Below are 21,839 nucleotides of genomic sequence, written 5' to 3'. Positions count from 1 at the left end.
GAATACACACCTGTAGTTTAGCAATACCTTGGCTCTGAAATTATCCCAATCACACATGCACAGAGGAGAGGAGTGTGAGTTAAAAAAAATAAATCCGGTCTGCCTGTCTGGCAGTCAAACAAAATTGAAAGTCATTCCAAAAAGGAAACTCACTGTTTTTAAGGATGTCATAAATGACACAAGCAACAGGCATGAATAACTAATGTAACATGTTAGATGAGCTTTGACAAATCTCACACTCTCACTATCTCTCTCCAAAAGGACCATTTGGCAAACCCTCCTATTTACTTTCTTCATAATCTTCTTGAGGAAGTTCAGTCATTTAAACTCCTTGGTCTCACTATCAGCTATGATCTTTCTTGGGCAAATCACATTTCAAAGTTGGCTTCCAAAGCCGGCTACTGACTGGGCATCCTCCATCATACAAAGTCCCTCCTTGTGACACCTGAACTCCTATCGATCTACAAGGCTTTGTTCCGCAGCTTGATGGAGTGCTGCTCTCCCCTCCTGGCTAATCCCCTGCGTCACATCTTGCACAGCTTGATGCCGTAGACAACAAGGCCTTCAATATCATTGGAATCTCCCGCCCTGAAGCTGAGTCTATGGGTCTATCACTTCGCCATCAAAACAGGTCAGTGGTCTCTCTGTCTTCATACCCACCTCCCTTTCTGGTCTTACACCCTCTGCTCTTTCCGTGATTTGTATCCCTCCTCACCCGCCCCCCCCCCTCCCCTCCCCACCTCCCTCTATCCAGGTGTCTGCAGGGCTCACACCATCCTTCATCAACCCACTTCTGGTGAAAGTATGTGTATCCAGGCAAAACAAATAAAACAATATACCACTAACCTTTTAAAATACCTCAAATGGTAGAAGATCCGCCATGAATAAAAAGAAGAATTAACGTTTTGGGCTTTACCCTCTGTCAAAACAAAGCAGAGAATGGGGCGGGTATCGGTGCAGAATAAATTCCGCAAATAACGTCATCACTGATGTGCTGGGGGTGAGGAACGCCAATTGGACAGAGGTGTACAGTCATGTCCAAAAATATTGGCACCCTTTCACTTTTTTCAAATAACTCACAATTTTCTCGAAAAATAATTTGAAATTGACAAAAGTATTTGGTCTCCACAATTCTTTATATTACTATTAATATTACAGAACCTTTGTTTTTTATTCAGAACTTAATTTATCCTTTTAAATCAGAAAATAAAAAGAAATGGTATTGACAAAATTATTGACACCCTAGACTTAATATTTGGTAGCACAGCCTTTGGACAAAATAACTGCAGTCAAGCGCTTCTTATAGCCATGACTGAGCTTCCGACACCTCTCTACTGGCAGTTTGGCCCACTCTTCTTGTGCAAACTGCTCCAGTTCTCCCAGATTTGAAGGGTGCCTTCTCCCAACTGCTGTTTACATATCTCCCCATAGGTGTTCAATGGGATTTAGATCTGGACTCATTGCTGGCCACTTCAAAACAGTGCAGCATTTTTTTTTGTCTTGAACCATTCCTAGGTGCTTTTTGAAGTGTGTTTGGGGTCATTGTCCTACTGCAAGACCCATGGCCTTCGACGGAGACCCAGCTTTCTGACACTGGGTTGAACACTGCGCTCCAAAATGCCTTGGTAATCTCCTGATTTCATGATGCCATGCACACATTCAAGGCACCCAGTGCAAGAGGCAGCACAGCAACCCCAAAACATCACTGAAACTACTCCATGTTTGACTATACGGAAGGTGTTCTTTTCTTTGAAGGCTTCATTTTGTTTTCTGTAAACATAGAGATGAAGTGCTTTACCAAAAAGCTCTAATTTGGTCTCATCTGTCCACAGGACATTCTCCCAGAAGGATTTTGGCTTGTTCAGGTGTGTTTTGGAAAACTCCAGTCAGGCTTTCTTTTGTCTCTCTTTCAACAGTGGGGTCCTCCTGGGTCTCCTACCATAGAACCCCCTTTCATTGAGTTGGGTACAGATGGTGTGAGTTGATACTGTTGTACCTTGTGTCTGAAGGTCAGCTTGAATCTGTTTGCCAGTTGATCAAGGTGCTTACTCCACCATTTGAACAATCCTTCGCTGCAATCTTCGGACAAGTTTTCTCTTGCGGCCATGTCCAGCGAGGTTGGCTACAGTGACATGGGTGTTAAACTTCCTGATAACATTGGGTACGGTGGGCACAGGGACATCGAGGTCTCTGGAAATGGACTTGTAGTCTTGAGATTGTCCATGCTTGGCTACAATCTTGTGCCTGACCTCCTCAGACAATTCTCTGGTTTTCTTTCTTTTCTCCATGCTCATTGCAGTACACACAGTGACACAAAACAACAGAATGACTCCTTTTCACCATTCAAACTGGTTGAATGAGTGATTTTTATATTGCATGTGCCTGCAACTCACCACAGAAGAGTTCAATTTCAAAGTAAAGGAGAATCACCTGCTTGAAATCTCATTATTTCTTACAACTTCCAAAATGTGCCAATAATATTGTCTGGGCCATTTTAGGATTGCTGTGTGGAATAAGCTAAGATTTAGTAATTTTTACAGCTTTTTTTTGTTTTGTTCCACTGCAAACCAAAGAAATACATATGTGGATGCCAAAATATTTTTTTATTTCAACAATTTTCTGTAAGAAATGGTGCATTATTTATAATAAAAAAAAGGCAAGGGTGCTAATATTTTTGGCCATGACTGTACGTCATATTACCCTCTGTATTGCCCAGAGTAAAAACGTCAAGTGATGACTTGATGGAGGCAGGATAAGAGGAGGAGAGAGAGGAAGGGAAAGAAGGGAGGTGTAATGAGAAGTCGAAGAAAGAAAGGAAAGGGAGAGCAAAAGAGAGAAACACAAGTACAGATACATTCAAAGTACACCGCCCCCATGCCAGATAATTAAATATCCTCCAGCGCGGCATTGCCGGGGCGCCTCTGACGCCCGGCAATTCCGCAGTGCAGCTCAGAGAGACTGCATTGAGAGGGAGAGGTGTGCAATAATTGATTAATTGCATAATTAAATCAATAAAAGATTATCATAAAAAATTTTCTTAATCAATAATTGGCTAATAGTATAACTAAACCACTAGTGCTTCATCCAAAGATGTATCTTATAGCAATTTAATTAAATGAGTCATTAATAAAAAAATTAAATAATTAATTGATGAATCGATAAATAATTAATCGATTAAATGATTAATCAATAAATCAAAAATATCCTTTATAGCCGCATCACTTGGTCACTGTCGTGTCCAAATATTATCTTCCTCGCTCAAAAGGTGCCTGAGATAATGCCCAGAAGAGAAAGGAAATGTATAAGTACTTAATTAATTGCTAATAATTAAATAACTAATCAATTAATTGATTAATCAAAAAACAAAATATACAGTTTTTGACAAATTACTTGCTCACTATTGTGCCGAAATTTCAGCTTCCTAGCTCAAAGGATGGCTGAGATATCGCCCGGAAAAACAAGAAAACAAGAAAACAACCAGAGTGAAAACTGAGTACTCCCTTTCAGCGTGCGTCATTGCCGAGCCCCCTTCGATGCCCGGCAATGACGTTATGCAATGCCTGGAGATGGCATAGGAAAGGTGCGGTGTACAAAAAGGGAGGGGTTAATAATGAGTTTATAAAAGCATGATAGTTAAGAGAAAGAAAAATTTTCATTCAATCCATTTGGTACAAGGGTACCAAGTTTGTGGATGAAAACTGTTCTTTGAATTTCCGGGAGTCATTGCTGCTATGATGGAGTATCAGTCCACAGACATACATGTGATGAATAACGTGTTCTGCCTGGTTCAAGTGATGAGAAACCTGTTTAGGAACAACATCATTATTGGTTCTAACATTGTTGAGGTGTTCTCTAAGCTGTCGTCCATTTTCACTGATATAAATTTTGTTGCAAAGTGAACATAAAATACAGTAAATTACATTGAAAGTGATACAGGTGAAATTATCTTTATTTAATATTGGTGGTGTGCTTTGGTCCTGACATTGATATTGTGTGGTTGATAAAATCACAGGTTCACATTGACTACGCAAACACTTGAATGTTACAGGTGGTAGATCGGGAGGTAGTGTGCTTTTGATCAGAAAATTTCGCAATCTTTTCTTTCATTTGAATGAAACGAAGAGATAGTTGAGAAAGGATTGAAGTGGATTCTGTCTTGGTCTGGAGGATTATAAAGGTTTGTTTTTTTTCTGGAAAGTTTTTGGGATGGTACACCAAAGAGGAATTTGTTCATTCTTGCATTTTATTTTTGGAAGAAGGAGATTTTGTCTGTTGATTTTTCGGACACGGTTGAAAGCATTTTCCACGAGTGAGCTAGGATAGCCATGATCTGTGAAAAACTGACACATCTCACTGGCTTTGGGTCCAAAATCCAAGTCATCACTGTAGAGACGATGGAGCCTCAGAAACTGGGAATAGGAATGGAATTCTTGACATGAAGAGGATGCGAAGATGAGTACGTTCTATAACTATGTAAATCTGTTGGTTTGTGGTGAACAGTGGTCATTGAACCAGTATTTACCACAGAAGGTTTGATGTCTAAAAATGCAACTCGTGTTTGAAATCTCCCACATGAAGTTAACAGCTGGGTGGAAGGCATTGATACAACAACAACAACAACAACAACAGGCATTTTAAGGCCATTTTCCCTGCAAGAGCGGGGGTTAGCCTTGCGGTCCCCATGACAATCTTCTCCATTTTGCCTTTTTTTCTGCATCTCCCCTTGTTAACCCCCTTGCCCGCATTTGTGGAAGGCATTGATGAAGTTAATTAATTCTCTCCTCCTTTGTTTTCTGGAGAAAGGTAAAACCAGAAACGTTTATACTTATTTTTATTCATGGTGGATCAACCACCATTTCAGGTATTTTAAATGGTTAGTGGTATTGTTTTATTTGTTTTGCCTTCTCTTGCCATCCACAATGAATGAATGAATGATCGTTTTAAGGCCATCTTCCCCGCTAGAGCGGGGGTTGGCCTTGCGGGCCCCATGAGCTCATGTTTCCCTGTTTGAGGCAACGTTTTTATGGCCGGATGCCATTCCTGACGCCAACCCTTGGTCGCCTCTTACGATGCGCAGGGATACATACGAGGTGTGTACAAAAAGTATCCGACCTTTATTCATAAAAAATACTCGTATCCAGATACAACAAAATTATACTAATCTCCTTCAAAGTAGTCCCCTTGGGCTGCCACACACTTCTCCCAATGGTTCTGCCACTGTCGGAAGCAGCGCTGGAACGCCTCTTTTGGGATGGCGCGCAGCTGGTCCGTCGCATTCCGCATGGTCTTCTCTGGACTGAAATCTGGTCCCTTTCAGGGGCATTTTCAGCTTGGAGAAAAGCCAGAAGTCACACGGAGCCATGTCGGGAGAGTAGGGAGCCTGACGAAGCACAGGTGTGTTGTGTTTGGCCAAGAAACTCTGTATCAAATGTGAAGAATGGGCGGGTGCGTTATCGTGATGGAGCTGCCAATTGCCCGCTGCCCACAGGTCCGGCCGTTTGCGTCTCACAGCGTCACGAAGGCGACGCAGAACCTCTTGGTAATACTCCTTGGTGATGGTTGTGCCGTGTGGTGCGTACTCGTGATGAACCACGCCACTGGAGTCGAAGAAGACGGTCAGCATGACTTTGACATTGCTGCGGACCTGCCTTGCTTTTTTTGGCCTTGGGGATGTTGGATGCTTCCATTGTGATGACTGCACCTTGGTTTCTGGGTCGTACCCATAAACCCAGGACTCATCGCCAGTGATCACTGTGTTGAGGAAGCTGGGATCGCTGTTCACAGTCTCCAGCATGTCCTGTGCGATCTCCAAACGGAGTTGCTTCTGCTCAATCGTTAGCAGCTTTGGTACGAACTTCGCTGAGATTCTCCTGAAGCCCAAATCCTCCTTCATAATGGAATGAACGGATCCAATGCTGACGCCCACCTCGTCTGCAAGGTCTCTGATCGTGATTCGACGATCCTGCATCACCAGGGTCCTCAATTGGTCAATGACGATCTCATTTCGGGATGTTGAGGGCCTACCCGAACGTGCTTCACTCTCCACTGATGTGCGGCCATCTTTGAAGCGGTTGTACCACTCCTTTATCTGTGTGGTGCTCATTGCTTCGTCCCCAAAGGCCTGTTGAATCTTGCGGATCGTTTCCACTTGGGAATCGCCAAGCTTTACACAAAATTTGATGCAGTAGCGTTGTTCAAGTTTTTCCGTCATTTTGTCAAAAACGAAAATCCGACGGCGCTCACTTACACTTCCTCACTCATCGGCGGTCTGCCGTCGAATGACAGCTTCTGCAGGTGGGAAAAAATTCACGCGTGCGCATTAGGATCGCCTACATACGTGCACCAATCAACGCCTCCCTAGCTTCATTTGTTTACGCACGACAAATTAAGGTCGCATACTTTTTGAACACACCTCGTATGGTGTACCTATTCTAAATCGGGGTACACACCATGATCATTCATCCCAGCAAGCTGGTACTCAATTTGCCGACCTCGGAAGTATGACAGGCTGAGTCAACCCCCCTGGCATTAATTCAACGATCGACCAGGATTCGAACCCAGGATCCTAGGATCCCAAGCCGGCACCCTAACCGCTAAGCCAACACCAGGCACGCAGACTGCTAAACCTTGTGCTGAATTTCACGATCATATTGTACCTAAATCTAGGATTACTGCTCACCTCCACTCATTTCCTCTTCCCTGCCTGTGGAACCAACTTCCACACCTCTTCCATCTCATTCTTCCATACAGGTCTTCAAGATAGCTGTTCACCACCATCGCAGATCATCCCCAATCCTAAACCATGATCTTTTCTACCCTCATTAACCCCACCCAAATCCCTCTTCCTTCCAATTTTCCAGTTTTCACTCCTGGAAGATTCCTTGTGTATCCATTTTGGCCATCCCATGCATGTGTTTTATGGCCTGATTTTGTCTGTTACGTCCTGATCCAATCACTGTACTATCTTTTCCACGAGCCTCGACTATGTATTATATGCAAAAAAAGGAAAAAGTGGTGTAAAAGACACTGCCTCAATGGCAGTAAACCTCTGAATTTTTTTTCTCTAACCCTTTAAAATACATATTTCAATTATATACTTTAACACTGCAGAACACAAATCACTTTTTGGTGTTTTCAACCCCTTATATTTATCAGTACTTTGACAAAATATTATGGCATTTTACGTCATCACGACCAATCAAATTTGCCGCATGCAGACCCCGCCCATGTTCTTGTAGTTCAAGGACTTTGCAAGGTAAGGTATTCTATAAACTCTCTAGTTAGCGCTATTTTGCCTCTTGACGGTGTACTTCAATGTCATATTCTTCCATTTCCTTGTTATTGCTTCTGGACGAGTACATTTTATCACGCAGTTGATTCGCTGCTTATTCAATTCTAAGTAGCCTTCTTGAGATCAAAAGTTGTTTTGTAGTGGGTGAGGAGGGAGAGGCAACAACTCTAATGTACAAATTGTTGTGTGCACATCAGAAGTTGAAAGCAAAAGTTTTGGCCATTAAAAAAATTATATCAGTAAATACATTGGCTACATATTTCTGACAACTGGAATAGAGAGGACATTTCTTTGCTGTTGAACAGTAAAGGTAGTTTTCGAGGGATGTATGATGGAACGTATTGGGCGGTTTTAGTGGAATTTTTAGGAACAGTAAAGGCGCAATACAAGGGGAGTTTTATTTATTGGAAGCGAATGAAATGTGTGTTCGTTGCCATCAGAGTTGCATACTTGGGCATGAGATTTTAACAAAGTCCTCAGAAGTAATTTTGAAATCGATATACACATTTGGTCTTCGTAGTGATGCTAATTACTGCATATAACTACCTTATTAGGTGGTTTATTGATTGCAATTCCTTCTGATTATTCAGGTAGTTATATCTCCATTGTTGTAACTTACTTAAGGATCATTGTCCCAGCTTCTATGTGAACCTTTCTTCCTGTTTGCAGGAGGGAGCTGTGCACTGCCTTCTGCGGCTGCGAACATTAGGTCCTGCAGCAGTTAGTAGTGTGGCACGGGAGGCCTTGGCACTTCTTGGTTATGCAGACCCTGTGCGAGGTCGTGGTATCTGCGTGCTTTCAATTGATGGCGGTGGCACAAAGTGAGTATTCGTATGTGCCTTTTGAATTGTTTCTAATAGTCCAAGGGACAGTATTACGAAGCTGAGGGGGAGTGTGACCTTAACTTTGCACTTTTGGCAGAGGAATTGTGGCATTGGAGACACTGCGTGTACTTACGGAACTCACTGGAAAGCGGGTGCATGAGATGTTTGATTTTATCTGCGGCGTCAGTACTGGTCAGTCTTCATCTCTCACTGGGAAATAAAAGTGGTGTTCAATTGGAATCGGTACATTTACCATGAGAAACCCAATTGTTGTCACTATAATGTCCAGTTGTGCCACAATCACAAAATCTGCTCCAGTTTTCCCTATTACTGTTACTATCAACATTGCCATGGCCATACACATCAATGTGAGCATTGAACTATGTTTCACATCAATAACACCCCAATATTGCTGTGAAAATTTACATTGTCATTAAGCTTGCTTCGATTATGACAAGCATCATGGCAATGCTAAGCATCATTCTGTGTTATTGTAACTTCCATCGTACTCCTTTTTGGAATACGAATATCACCACTATTTGTGGCCATAATAGGACTTTTTGCATGACAGGCATAGCAAAATTGTAGTACTCTATGCAGTGATGCAAGTTGTATATAGTAATATAGTATTTTATGAAACACATGCCATGTTTCAATAGTTTCACTTGTAGTGATCATGTCTTTTATGAATTTCCTTTTATGTTGAAAGGAGTCTATCATGGTGGCATTGCTAGATTTAAATATGTAACTTTTATATTTTTATGTGTGAGCACCACTGGTGGAGTGCTGCCAGAGTGCACTGGAGAGCTGCTCAGGCACCTCAATCCATCCGAGGCGGAGCTTAGCACTGCAACAGCTAGGAGCAACAAACAAATAAACAAACAAAAAAAAACACCGACGTTCACGATAGGTTTAGTTATTGTGCTTTGTGTGCTTTCATGGCCAAACAATCGGGGTTAAAGCCTGTCCAAAAGCTTGGTTATATCGATACGTTTGACACTTTGGCTAGGGAGCCGTATTATAACAATACAGGTTAGAGGCAACTGAGACCCGTATGAATTGCCGATTACAGCAAGGTCCAAAAGCGAGACAAACTTCTAACCATTTTATATCCACATTTAAGTCATTATTTCATGTTTATTAAAAGTATTTACACCCTGGAAGACCATGGAAAAATTTGGATGCCTACAACCAGTTGAAGTCTTGGTGGATCAGTGATGTGGCTGTTTTGTGAAGAATGCGTATCACATATATTGAGCAAAGTAGGCGTATAATACATCAATGACATGGAATCATGTTGGCAGAGGAGATAAGGATGATGTTGTACAGTGCCTTCAAAAAGTATTCACACCCCTTGACTTTTTCACATTTTGATGTGTGTGTTAGAGCCTGGATTTAAAATGGATTAAATTGAGATTTTTCTTGTCAATGATCTACACAAAATACCTCATAATGTCAATGTGGAGGTTGTTTTTTTTTATTTTAATTTTTTACAAAATAATTAAAAATGAAAAGCTGAAATATCTCGAGTCAATAAGTATTCAAACCATTTGCTATGACACTCCAAATTGAGTTCAGATGCATCCAAATTCCTTTTATCATCCTTCAGATGTCTCCACAACTTGATTGGAGTACACCTGTGGCCAATTAATTTGATTGGAATTTAGAAAGAAACACAACTTTCTATATAAGGTCCCACAGTTGACAGTGCACGGCATAGCAGAAACTCTACCTTGAAGTCCAAATAACTGTTCATAGAATTCCAATATATAATTGTGAGGAGACATCAATCTGGGGAAGGGTATAAAATAATTTCTAGGTGGGAGTTCGCAAGAGCACAGTCAGCTCCATCAGTAAGAAATGGAAAGAATATGGAACTACCCAGACTCTTCCTTGTGCTGGCAGTCTGACCAAACTGAGCAACCAGGCAAGAAGGACCTTAGTCAGGGGTGTGACAAAGAACCCAATGACCACTCTGACAGAGCTAGAGTTCCTTGGCTGAGATGGGAGAACCTGCCAGAAGGACAGTCTCTGCAGCACTTCACAAATCCTGACTTTATAGGGGAGTGGCCAGATGGAAGCCACTCCTGAGAAAAAGGCACATGACAGCATGCATGGAGTTTGCAAAAAGGAATGTGAAAGACGCTGAGAGCATGAGGCAAAATATTCTGTGGTCTTATGAGACGAAAAATTATCTCTTTGGCCTAAATGGAAAGTGCTACATCTGGCGAAAACCGAGCACAGCACATCACCCATCCAACACGAACCACACAGTGAAGCATGGTGGTCTCAGCATCATGCTATGGGGATGCTTTTCAGCGGCAGGTACGGGAAGGCTTGTAAGGATAGATGGAACAATGATTGAAGCCAAATACAGGCAAATCCTTGAGGAAAACCAGCTTCAGCACGCAAAAGACCTTAGACACTAGCTGCTGTGAAGAGTTATGTTCCAACAGGACAATGACCCCAAGCATACAGCCAAAGCAACCCTGGAATGGCTTCATAATAAGAACGTGAAAGTCTTTGAGTGGCCCAGCCAAAGTCCAGACTTGAATCTCATTGAGAATCTGTGGAAAGACGTGAAGATTTCTGTTCCCCGACGCACCCCATCCAACTTGACAGAGCTTGAGCAAATCTGCAAGGAAGAATGGTAGACACTCCACAAGTCCAGATGTGCAAAGCTGAAACAGACATACCCAAGAAGTCACGAAGCTGTAAATGCTGTGAAGGCGCTTCTATGAAGTATTAACTCAGGGGGTTGAATACTTATGTAAACTAGAACGGCACTCAGTAGAGGGCATACCTCCGCCTGGTGAACAGTTTACGTTTTGTATCCCTCTAATAAGCCGGATCTGTATTCGGACCTGAACCAAAATCTAATCGGCTTGTTCTTGTCGCCTACCCAACTCATCCACCAATGGACAATCCGACCTTCAATGGACAGGTTATTCATAACTTTTTAAAATATCATGTTATATATCGCTTTTCACCCGATCTCTCTATGAGATATATTTGCCGTGGTTCTTAAACTGGGTTCGACCGAACCCTTGGGGTTCAGTGAGCCAGTCTCAGGGGTTCGGCTGAGGTCCTTCGAAACGCATTGCAAATTTTTTTTTTTCAGTTTTGTATCAATTTTGAATCTATGTGTAATTACGCTTATTATTAATATTATTATTATTTTGCTATGTAGGCCTATGTTACGAACGAATGGAAATGTTATTTGTAATTGTATTCCCATCCCATTCATGGTTTCTCTGGTCTGTGTTTAAGATAAGTTGTTTCACACTGACTGTAGTAAGTTGAATCAATGAGCAACTTGCTAATTATTCTGTTGATGGTGCTTACTTGCTTACTTACTTACTGGATTTTGGACTTTGCAGGTGTTCAGAAATTCCAGTGAATAGCCTCGATTAGCTTGCCGTGTGCCATGCATCATTGGTCGCGCCTTACTTTGGAGTTACTGATTAATTGAAAAGTAAATTGGAAATGTTTGTGGATATGCAGGGTGGGTTCAGAGTTATATTAAAGTCAAAAGTGGATGGTGATTATAAAATATGATTGAATTACTCAGAAAATTAGGTGGAGGTGATATAACTCCTTTGGTCGCAATTCAAAACTAACAATTCACAGTTTTCTATGTAATATTATAATGGGATTTGAGGTGACATAGAGTTGAGTAGATAATAAATCCCGTCATCGTAACTATAAGTTATGTTTTCTTCGTTAAAATTTCTCAGTTTTCAGAGGGGTACTGATTATATTTAAGCATGTTCCTTTTTTAATTTTTGTCATATAATTATTTGCCCGAACTCAATTAAGATCAGTTTGTTACTTTTTTTCTTTTTTTGCAGTATGTCGAGCAAAAAAAGAAAGTGGTCAGAGGATTATGTGCGGTACGGGTTCACGTGTTTGACGGAACGGGACGGAAGTCAGCGTCCTCAATGCATGCTTTGCAATGTCAAGTTGAGCAACTCTAGCCTAGCACCAGCAAAACTATGGGAACACTTCAAAAAACTGCACGGCGAGGGGCAGTACAAAGACGCAACGCTGGATGAATTCAAATTGAAGAGAGTCCGATTCGACGCAAGTGCTATCTTGCCCACTCTCGGCTTCGTTCCAATTGACATACCGATCCTCACTGCATCATATGAAGTTGCGTACCTGATCGCAAAGCAGGGCAAACCGCACACCGTTGGCGAGACACTCATCAAACCGGCCGCGTTGAAGATGGCCAACATCATGCTGGGAAAAGCTGCTGAAAACAAGTTGTCTCTCGTTCTATTCTCAAATGACACCATCAGATGCAGAATCGACAACATGAGCGACGACATCCTCGCCCAGGTAGTTGCAGATTTAGTCGCGAGTAGAATTAGTTGCATGTAGAATTAGCCTGTTTTTGCGAGAACACCAGCATTGCCATGCAACGCACTTCCAAGAGTCAGAGTTCATCCTCGCCTTGGCGTACTTGGCTGACATCTTCGACGCACTCAATCAGCTCAATTGCCAGATGCAGGGCGGTGGAGTGAATGTCATCGAATCTGAAGAAAAGCTGAGCGCTTTCCGAAAGAAGTTACCGTTGTGGAGGCGGCGAACAGAGAACGACAACTTCGCGCTACTGGACGAGTGCGTGAGCGGGATCAAAGATGAGTCTGAAGTTGGAGGCACTGCTGTACCAGGGGAGCTGAAGCAAGCGATTGCCACGCACTTGGATGAGCTGCAAAAGTCATTCGACGGCTACTTCCCCAACCAAGCGCAATACCCAGCATGGGTGCGGCAGCCGTTGACTTTCGATGTTGCAACGGCAGATGTCGACGACCAATACCTCGACGACCTCATTGAACTTCAGCAGAGCCAGACTCAACAACAACTCTTCGGCACAACAACGCTCTCAACGTTTTGGTGCCGCCAAATGCAAGGGTATCCTCACATCGCTAAAATTGCCCTTGAGATCCTCACGCCTTTCGTTACAACGTATCTCTGCGAGCATGCGTTTTCGAAACTGGTGGAGATTAAAACAAAGAAAAGGAGCAGGCTTACATGCGAAAATGATTTGAGGGTGGCCCTTGCCAAAACAAAACCACGCATTTCCCAGATCGTCTCCAGAAAAGAACAGAAAACGCATTAAGATTTTTTTTTTTTTTTTTTTTTTTGTATACAGAGTCGAGGCTCGTGAAAGAGCTAACATTTATCAAACAAACAAATCAAACAAACAAGTAAACAAAGTATATAAAAATGGGAGCAGTCGACAAGATGGGGAGAGAAGGGGAGGAAGCACACAAACACAACATTTGAGGGCAGGGACATCGGGAGATGTGTGGGAGGCAGAGGGCCTGGGGGGAGGCAGGATAGGTATAAAACGCAAGGACACCAAGGACTTCCAGGAAAGAAGACAAAAGTCGCCTCAAAAAGTGGATTTGGGGTGAAATTAGCGGGGGTAGAAAAGATCAAGGTTTTGGATTGGGGAAGATAAGAGATGGTGGTGAACAGCCGTTTTAATGACCTGGAGGGAGGAGTGGGATTGAAGAGAGTGAGGGAGTTTGTTCCAGAGGCGGGAGAAAAGAGGAATGAAGGAGTGAAGGTGAGCAGAGAGTCTTGATTTTGGCAGTTTAACCATAAGAGGGTTGCAGGCAGATCTTGTGCGACCTGCAGGAATATTTGGGGGACAGAGCCCAGAGAGAGCTGGGGGAGCAAGGCCGGAGAGGAGTCGGTAGAAGACGGAAAGACCACCAACCTGCCTGCGGTGAGTAAGTGAAAGGCCCTCGGAGTTAGCGTCATCGCGGGAGATTCCAATGATTCTGAACGCTTTGGTTTCAACAGCGTGAAGACAAGCTAGGTGTGAGGCAGGAGCACCAGCCCAGAGGGGAGAGCAGTATTCCATTGAGCTGCGGATGAAAGCCTTGTATGTGGTGAGGAGCTCAGGTGTGCCAAGGAAGGACTTCACATGACGGAGGATGCCCAGTCGGCGACTGGCTTTGGAGGCCAGCTTGGAAATGTGGTTTTCCCAGGAAGGATCATGGCAGATAGTGAGACCCAAAAGCTTGAGTGACAGAACTTCTTGGAGAGGATTGTTGAGAAAGTAGATGGGAGGGTTCTCCAGTCGGTCTTTTCGGAGAGACATCATAAGAGTGTGAGATTTGTCAGGATTGAAAGACATGTTCCACTTGTTTGCCCAGTCTGTGATTTTGTCCAGGTCTGCAGAGAGTGAGGAGGCTGCAGACTGCCGATCTGAGGGATGAGGAATGGAGCAGCAGAGAGTGGAGTCATCAGCAAAGAGATAGAGAGGATTTTCAAGAGAGTCAGAGAGATCATTGATGAAGACCAGAAAAAGCACAGGGCCCAGAACACTGCCTTGGGGAACTCCAGCCTGAACAGGAAGAGGAGATGAGAGAAACCCATTCAGGGCCACACGTTGACTACGACGAGAGAGGAAGTCCGCCAGCCATGAGTGGAGATTTCCATGGATACCAAAGGAGGAGCGTTTGGTGAGCAGAGCGGGGTGCCAGACCGTATCGAAGGCACGTGATATGTCGAGGGAGACAGCTCTAATTTCCTGTTTGGCATTGAGGACCTCCATCCATTGTTGAGACAGCAGAAGCAGCATGTCCAGAGTAGAGTGACCTGGTCTGAAACCAAATTGATGATCAGAGATCAAGCCATTGGAGAAGAGGAAAGATTTCATATCCGAAGCAATGATGGATTCCATGACTTTGCTGATAATTGGGAGAAGGCTGAACACGGAATAAGAAGTTGCAATTCTTCTTAATTTTTTTGTCAAATTTTAGGGGTTCCGCGAGTGTTCCACCTCGCCGGTGGCTTTCGTTTGGGTTCGGCGCCTTTAAAAAGGTTAAGAACCACTGCAATATGGTGAAGAATCGCTTAAAAAATTAATAATTATTGTAGCCGAATCAATATTCAGATCTTCACCAAAATCGAAAGGATTAGTCCTTTTCACACACACAACCTCTCCACCAAGTTTCGCCCAAGTCCGTCCACAACTTTTTGAGATATAAAAATATATCATTTTTGGCCATATCACTCAATGGTGAAGAATCACTTTAAAAATTCTACTAGCTGGATCCGGATCCGGATCTTCACCAAAATTGAATAGATTCTTCCTTGTCACACACAAAACCTGTCCACCAAGTGTTTTTTTTTTTTTTTTTTTTTTTTTTTTTTTTGTATACAAGTTCGAGGCTCGTGAAAGAGCGAACATTAATCACACAGAAAGACAAACCGACACATAAAACATATAACATAGGGAGCGGTAGACAAGATGGGGAGAGAGGGGGAAGGACACAAACACAACATTTGAGAGCAGGGACCGAGAGACATGGAGACATCGAGAGATCTGAGAGAGGGCGAGGGCTTTGGGGGGGGGGGGGGGGGCGTGGGAAGGGGGCAGTGGGAGAGGTATAAAACATATGGACCCTGCCAGGACTTACAGGAAAGAAGTTGGAATTTCAAACAAGGTGGATCTGGGGTGAATTAGCGGGGGTAGAAAAGATCAAGGTTTTGGATGGGGGAAGATAAGAGATGGTGGTGAACAGCTGTTTTAAAGACCTGGAGGGAGGAGTGGGATTGAAGGGAGTGAGGTAGTTTGTTCCAGAGGCGGGAGAAAAGAGGAATGAAAGAGTGAAGGTGAGCGGAGAGCCGAGATTTCGGCAGTTTAACCATCAGAGGGTTTCTGGCAGATCTTGTGCAACCTGTAGGAATATTTGGGGGACAGAGCACATAGAGAGCTGGGGGTGCAAGGCCGGAGAGGAGTCGGTAGAAGACAGAAAGACCACCTACCTGCCTGCGGTGAGTGAGTGAAAGGCCCTCAGAGATAGCTTCATCGCGGGAGATTCCAATAATTCTGAAAGCTTTGGTTTCAACAGCGTGAAGCCGAGCTAGGTGTGAGGCAGGAGCACCGGCCCATAGGGGAGAACAGTATTCCATTGAGCTGCGGATGAAAGCCTTGTATGTGGTGAGGAGCTCAGGTGTGCCGAGGAAGGACTTCGCACGACGGAGGATGCCCAGTCGGCGACTGGCTTTGGAGGCCAGCTTGGAAATGTGGTTTTCCCAAGAAAGATCATGGCAGATAGTGAGACCCAAAATCTTTAGCGACAGAACTTCTTGGAGAGGATTGTTGAGAAAGTAGATGGGAGGGTTGTCCAGTCGATCTTTTCGGAGAGACATAGTAAGAGTGTGAGATTTGTCAGGATTGAAAGACATGTTCCACTTGTTTGACCAGTCTGTGATTTTGTCCAGGTCTTCAGAGAGTGAGGAGGCAGCAGACTGCCGATCTGAGGGAAGAGGAATGGAGCGGCAGAGAGTGGAGTCATCAGCAAAGAGATAGAGAGGATTTTCGAGAGAGTCAGAGAGATCATTGATGAAGACCAGAAAAAGCACGGGGCCCAGAACACTGCCTTGGGGAACTCCAGCCTGAACAGGAAGAGGAGATGAGAGAAACCCATTCAGGGCCACACGTTGACGACGACTAGAGAGGAAGTCCGCCAGCCATGCGTGGAGATTTCCATGGATACCAAAGGAGGAGAGTTTGGTGAGCAGAGCGGGGTGCCAGACCGTGTCGAAGGCACGTGATATGTCGAGGGAGACAGCTCTAATTTCCTGTTTGGCATTGAGGACCTCCATCCATTGTTGAGACAGCAGAAGCAGCATGTCCAGAGTAGAGTGACCTGGTCTGAAACCAAATTGATGATCAGAGATCAAGCCATTGGAGAAGAGGAAAGATTTCATATCAGAAGCAATGATGGATTCCATGACTTTGCTGATAATTGGGAGAAGGCTGATTGGTCTGTAGTTGCTAGGATCTGTTTTTGCACCTTTTTTGTGCAAAGCGGTGATGTTGGCTGATTTCCAAGCAGATGGCAGTTGACCTTGAGCAAAAGAGAGGGTGAAGAGAACAGAGAGAGGGTGAGATAGAGCAGCAGAGCAGGATTTTAGGACCCGTGGGCTGATGCCGTCGGGTCCAGTTGCAGAATCAGAGTCGAGGGTTGACAGAAACTTTTCCACCTTGTCAAGGTTTCCACCTTTTCCACAAGTGTTGTCCAAATCCATCCATAACATTTTGAGATATGTTGCTACAGTGCATTCAGAAAGTATTCAGACCCCTTCAATTTTTTCACATTTTGTTATGTTGCAGCCTTATGCTGAAATCGTTTAAATTCATTTTTCCCCTCATCAATCTTCACTCAATACCCCATAAATGACAAAGAGAAAACAGGATTTTACAGGCCTGGAGATTTCAGATATCATCGGTAACCGTTTTTCGGTTCCGTGATTTAAGTTTATGGGAACCGATGGGAAACGTACTTTCGGTTCCGTGTTTTTGCTATCACGTTACCGACACGCTGTCTGTGTGATGAGTAGCACATACTTTGCAGTGAAGCAATGTGACCAAGCCTTCCCCATCGCAATCCGCTTCAAAATCGTCGCTGAATGACCATTTTCATGTTTTTAAGGTGATATTTTCGGGTTTTTTTCGCTTAGCAACGGACGCCATTTTGAAAAGGAAGTCTGTGATTTAGATCGATGCGCATTTCCGTCAAAGGGGAAGTCATATCGCGAACCTGAATGTGGGAAACTACATGCTATCTTCTTTGCCGGCCTAATTTTGTTGGAAATAAAACTGAACTTTTCAAATAGTTAGCTGAAAATCACACGTGAAGGTAAATACGACATCTTTTTGCCTTACACTGCCTTTCTGCGATGGGAAACGTACTTTCGGTTCCGTGTTTTTGCTATCACGTTACCGACACGCCACCGGTAACGATCGTTTCCGTGAAATCCGCAGGCCTGATTTTAGAACGTTTTGCAAATTTATTAAAAAGAAAAAACTGAAATATCACATTGACATAAGTATTCATACCCTTTGCTGTGACACTTGAAATTTAGCTCAGGTGCCTCCGATTTCTCTTGATCATCTTTGAGATGTTTCTACACCTTGATTGGAGTCCACCTGTGGTAAATTCAATTGATTGGACATGATTTGGAAAGGCACACACCTGTCTATATAAGGTCTCACAGCTGACAATGCATATCAGAGCAAAAACCAAGCCATGAGGTCGAAGGAACTGCCTGCAGAGCTCAGAGACAGGATTGTGTTGAGGCACAGATCTGGGGAAGCCTACAAAAAAAAATTCTGCTGCATTGAAGGTTCCCAAGAGCACAGTGGCCTCCATAATTCTTAAATGGAAGAAGTTTGGAACAACCGGGACTCTTCATAGAGCTGGCCGCCCGGCCAAACTGAGCAATCGGGGGAGAAGGGCCTTGGTAAGAGAGGTGACCAAGAACCCGATAGTCACTCTGGCTGAGCTCCATAGATCCTGTGTGGAGATGGGAGAAACTTCCAGAAGGACAACCATCACTGCAACACTCTAACGATCTGGGCTTTATGGCAGAGTGGCCAGACGGAAGCCTCTCCTCAGTTAGTCGAGGACCTGGCTAAGATATGTATGCACATAATTTAGGAGAGCATAACTCAACTGTTATAGGCTAATATGACCCCAAGGAACAACCTGGGATGTGTGCCAAAATCTCTATCCGGGGCGAAAAGCCTGAAAATGACCACGCCCTTTTTAAAATGACCACGCCCTTTTTCATAGGAAGTGCTACTTCCGACATAGCTGTATCTTCTAAACCGTTGGAGCTACAGATTTTCTGAGGTGCTTAAAATGTTCAGAATGGCCATGTTTAGGGGGTCATATAGAAGAGTAAAAAATTTCCAATATGGTTTTCTATGAGAAAATTACTAAAAAGCGTTTGGTCAACTTATTACCATACAACTACCTACATACTGGAATTGCCATATAATATTAAAGAAAGCAAGCATTTGATTAATATAAAGAAATTGTATTTTCAATCATACTATTATCAATGGAATGTTAACTTAAAATGAAAAATAAAAATAAAAACATTACTTTAGTAGGCAGCATTATCTAGAGAGCTTAATGTTTCAAAGATCAGCAGAGAAATTGCCCAACAGCCAACAATACAACTTTTAACACCACAATAGTACTGTTTATGTGTCACGTAAACCAGGGTCGGGAACAGGAACATGAAGAGTAACACAACAAAGTCCAGATATGAGGATGATGAGCAGTGTTCATTCAGTGATAGGGTATTTACAACAATCACCTCCCTTGCATTTTTGCAGTACTTGCAACACTTGATCCCAGCTACCCTGCAGGGACACCCATTCTTACAAGCACACTTGCCACACGTGCAGGGATCTGGCAGGCCTTCGGGTTTTGAGATCACAATCTCAGGGACTAATAAACTGCCCCTTCTTACAAAACCATAAGACTCGGCATTCATGATCAAGGTGGCGTCTCTAAATGGGGCTTGGACCCACAGTTGCTGTTGGTGATAGCCTCCATGGATATGTTTCCTTGCATTAGTTGAGGTGCAAGCGGTTCTCCCAAAGTCCATCTTGAGGGCATTGCTATCAAATGCAGCAGCACGCAGGTCGTCAAATATCTCCAGGTCTGTTGATGGTTTGAGACACTTGACCAATAATGTCTCCGCCATCTGTATTGCGCTTTCTGTTAGCTGTGGACAGTCGAAATTCAGGATCAGAGAGGAATTTCCTGGTTTGTGGACATAACAGCGTTCAGGGCTGCATGTTTAGTTGATATCTTGCTGGTTGTATCGCACCCAGTCAGCGCATGGAGTGCTGGGAGACACTGTGAGCTCGTCTCCCAGCGCTATGCAGATATCATGGAGTGATAATATTGATCTTTTCACTCCTGAGTTGTGGATGAGCCACAGCTCTTGGAGGCCAAGATCTCTCCAATTGACTGTGATGTGGTATAACAGGCACACAAAGACATCTGTGTCACCTGATGACAGCGTCAAGGATGTAGGTCCTGACCGGTGACTTAGAATGTCCTGCAGATGGAACATCATCCTGTCATCAGCTTCCTCGTGTGTACAGTTGAGCCGAGGAAATGGAGAAGCACACCCAGCTGACACCAACCATGACTGTGGTGATATACCAAGGTATAGCGGTTTGGTGCCTTAATAATTGGTGGTGAGCCACTCAACATAGAATGCCTGGAAAGCAGTTTTGCTGATGGAAGACGACCAAAAGTTCTCTAATACCACTGGAACATTTTGGTTCGGTGATATCACATCAAGTACAACCATTTCTTTTGACTTTCCTCTTCTCCCCCTCTCTCCTTTCTTGATACTGTCCTCTCTGTAAGCGTCGAAAACGATGTGGATCTCATCACAGCTGTGCCCAGCTTTGGTGACCATAGATGTCAAGGCAATAGCAAAGTCATGGAATGTCTTGACGGGTGGATCAAGCTTCTTTAAGGGGACTTTTCTCACCAAAGCCATGAAGTCGATAACTATTATATGGCGTGGGTTTGTGGGGAGGTTTCTGGCCCTTTTTAAAAATCTATTAGTGGGCACAACTTCAGCAGCTCAGTCCCAAGTTGTGATTTGGCACTCTTCCTCAAGTAACCATTTTTGTCAACCAAGAAAAATGCAGAGTTGGTGATCTCATGCTGGAGTAGCTCCTCAACAGTGAACCCCCGGTGACGCCCATACTCAATAAACATGAGAGCTTTGATTGTCTCATCTTTGATGTCTGCTTTGGGAGCCAAATTTAAGGTGGTCTTCGGGGATGTAAACTTGATTTTGCTAATAGTTGAGTGTATCGATATCGACCTATTTCTGAGTCGATCATCGATAAATTTAGCACAAGCAGCGCTGCCCTCCTTGATACAGCACAACAACTTGTCTACGATTACGTTGGTCACAATTTCTCCAGTGAGAACATTCTTTAGCGCTACCTGGTCTTGTAGAGGACTGCATACCTTCAGGAGATAATCCTCTATGTCTTGCACCATCCCAACTATCTTAGTTGCAGTACTTGGGTTGAAGTCGTGGTGAAGTGAGAGTTCTCCTTCGACATCAGTCCAAACCTGTATTCTTTCAGCTCCTGCACCAGCTCAGTTGCAACCTGTTGGACAGGTGAAATTCTCAGGGACTCTACCAAGGCCTCTGGAGAACTGGTGGTACAAAGTTATATCTGGGATATTCGTTTGTTACCTGGGTATGTAAAGCAGATGGCGTCTCCATACAGCTCGATTATTAGCTGCTTTACAGTTCTGTTTAACACTTTTACAGCTGAACCTTCATTTAGCCTGTCTCTGATGGAAGTCAGACTGTGTGCTGACCTACTAAAATCAAGCCCAAGGGCTACAAATCTAGCTTTGAGGGACTCGTCTCCAGCTGTTACCGAATCCTCCATTTCGAGGATTCTCAGTACTTCCTCAATTTTAGCGTGATATTTATTGAAATAGCCTTTACAACAATGGTCGTGATATCGGATATCAGCCGCAAAAACATCAGCTGGCTCACACATTGCCGCTGTTTCAGTGTACACATGGTCCTTGAACAACATGGCCACATTTAGTAGTTTTTGGGCCATCGGCTTTTCACAGATTCTGCACAATGTGTGTATTTTCTTCTGTTTAACTGTCTTGCGATCTGCACCACAAATGATACAGACATTTGTAGGTACACTGGACTTCAATCTCTTGCTGCGTCGCTCAGATGTATCATTAATAAGCCCCTGCTGAGATGGTTCTGATTGTTCTAATGGTTGGGTTATGCTGCCAGTCTTAGCCATATCCCTTTGACAACTTCTGTAGCAAGATGAGGTGTGGTATTTTATGATACCCTGCTCTTGCACTGTCAGTCGAAGAACC

General features: G+C 43.6%; 1 protein-coding gene across 3 annotated transcripts in view; it reads left to right on the top strand.

The window, feature by feature from the left end:
* The window catches only part of LOC137425111 (calcium-independent phospholipase A2-gamma), a 161,472-nt gene that overhangs the window by 29,948 nt on the left and 109,685 nt on the right, over positions 1 to 21,839 (top strand). For all 3 annotated transcript variants that reach the window (XM_068113212.2, XM_068113209.2, XM_068113210.2), the window contains 2 exons: positions 7,961 to 8,112; positions 8,213 to 8,307. In XM_068113212.2, the coding sequence (XP_067969313.1) occupies positions 7,961 to 8,112; positions 8,213 to 8,307 (247 nt within the window). The remainder of the gene's footprint in view (positions 1 to 7,960; positions 8,113 to 8,212; positions 8,308 to 21,839) is intronic.

The sequence above is a fragment of the Myxine glutinosa genome, chromosome 4, assembly GCF_964187855.1.
Source record: "Myxine glutinosa chromosome 4, kmMyxGlut1.1, whole genome shotgun sequence".
NCBI classification, from domain to species: domain Eukaryota; kingdom Metazoa; phylum Chordata; class Myxini; order Myxiniformes; family Myxinidae; genus Myxine; species Myxine glutinosa.
The sequence above is the reverse complement of the archived record's forward strand: the minus strand, read 5'-3'. Positions and strand labels throughout refer to the sequence as shown.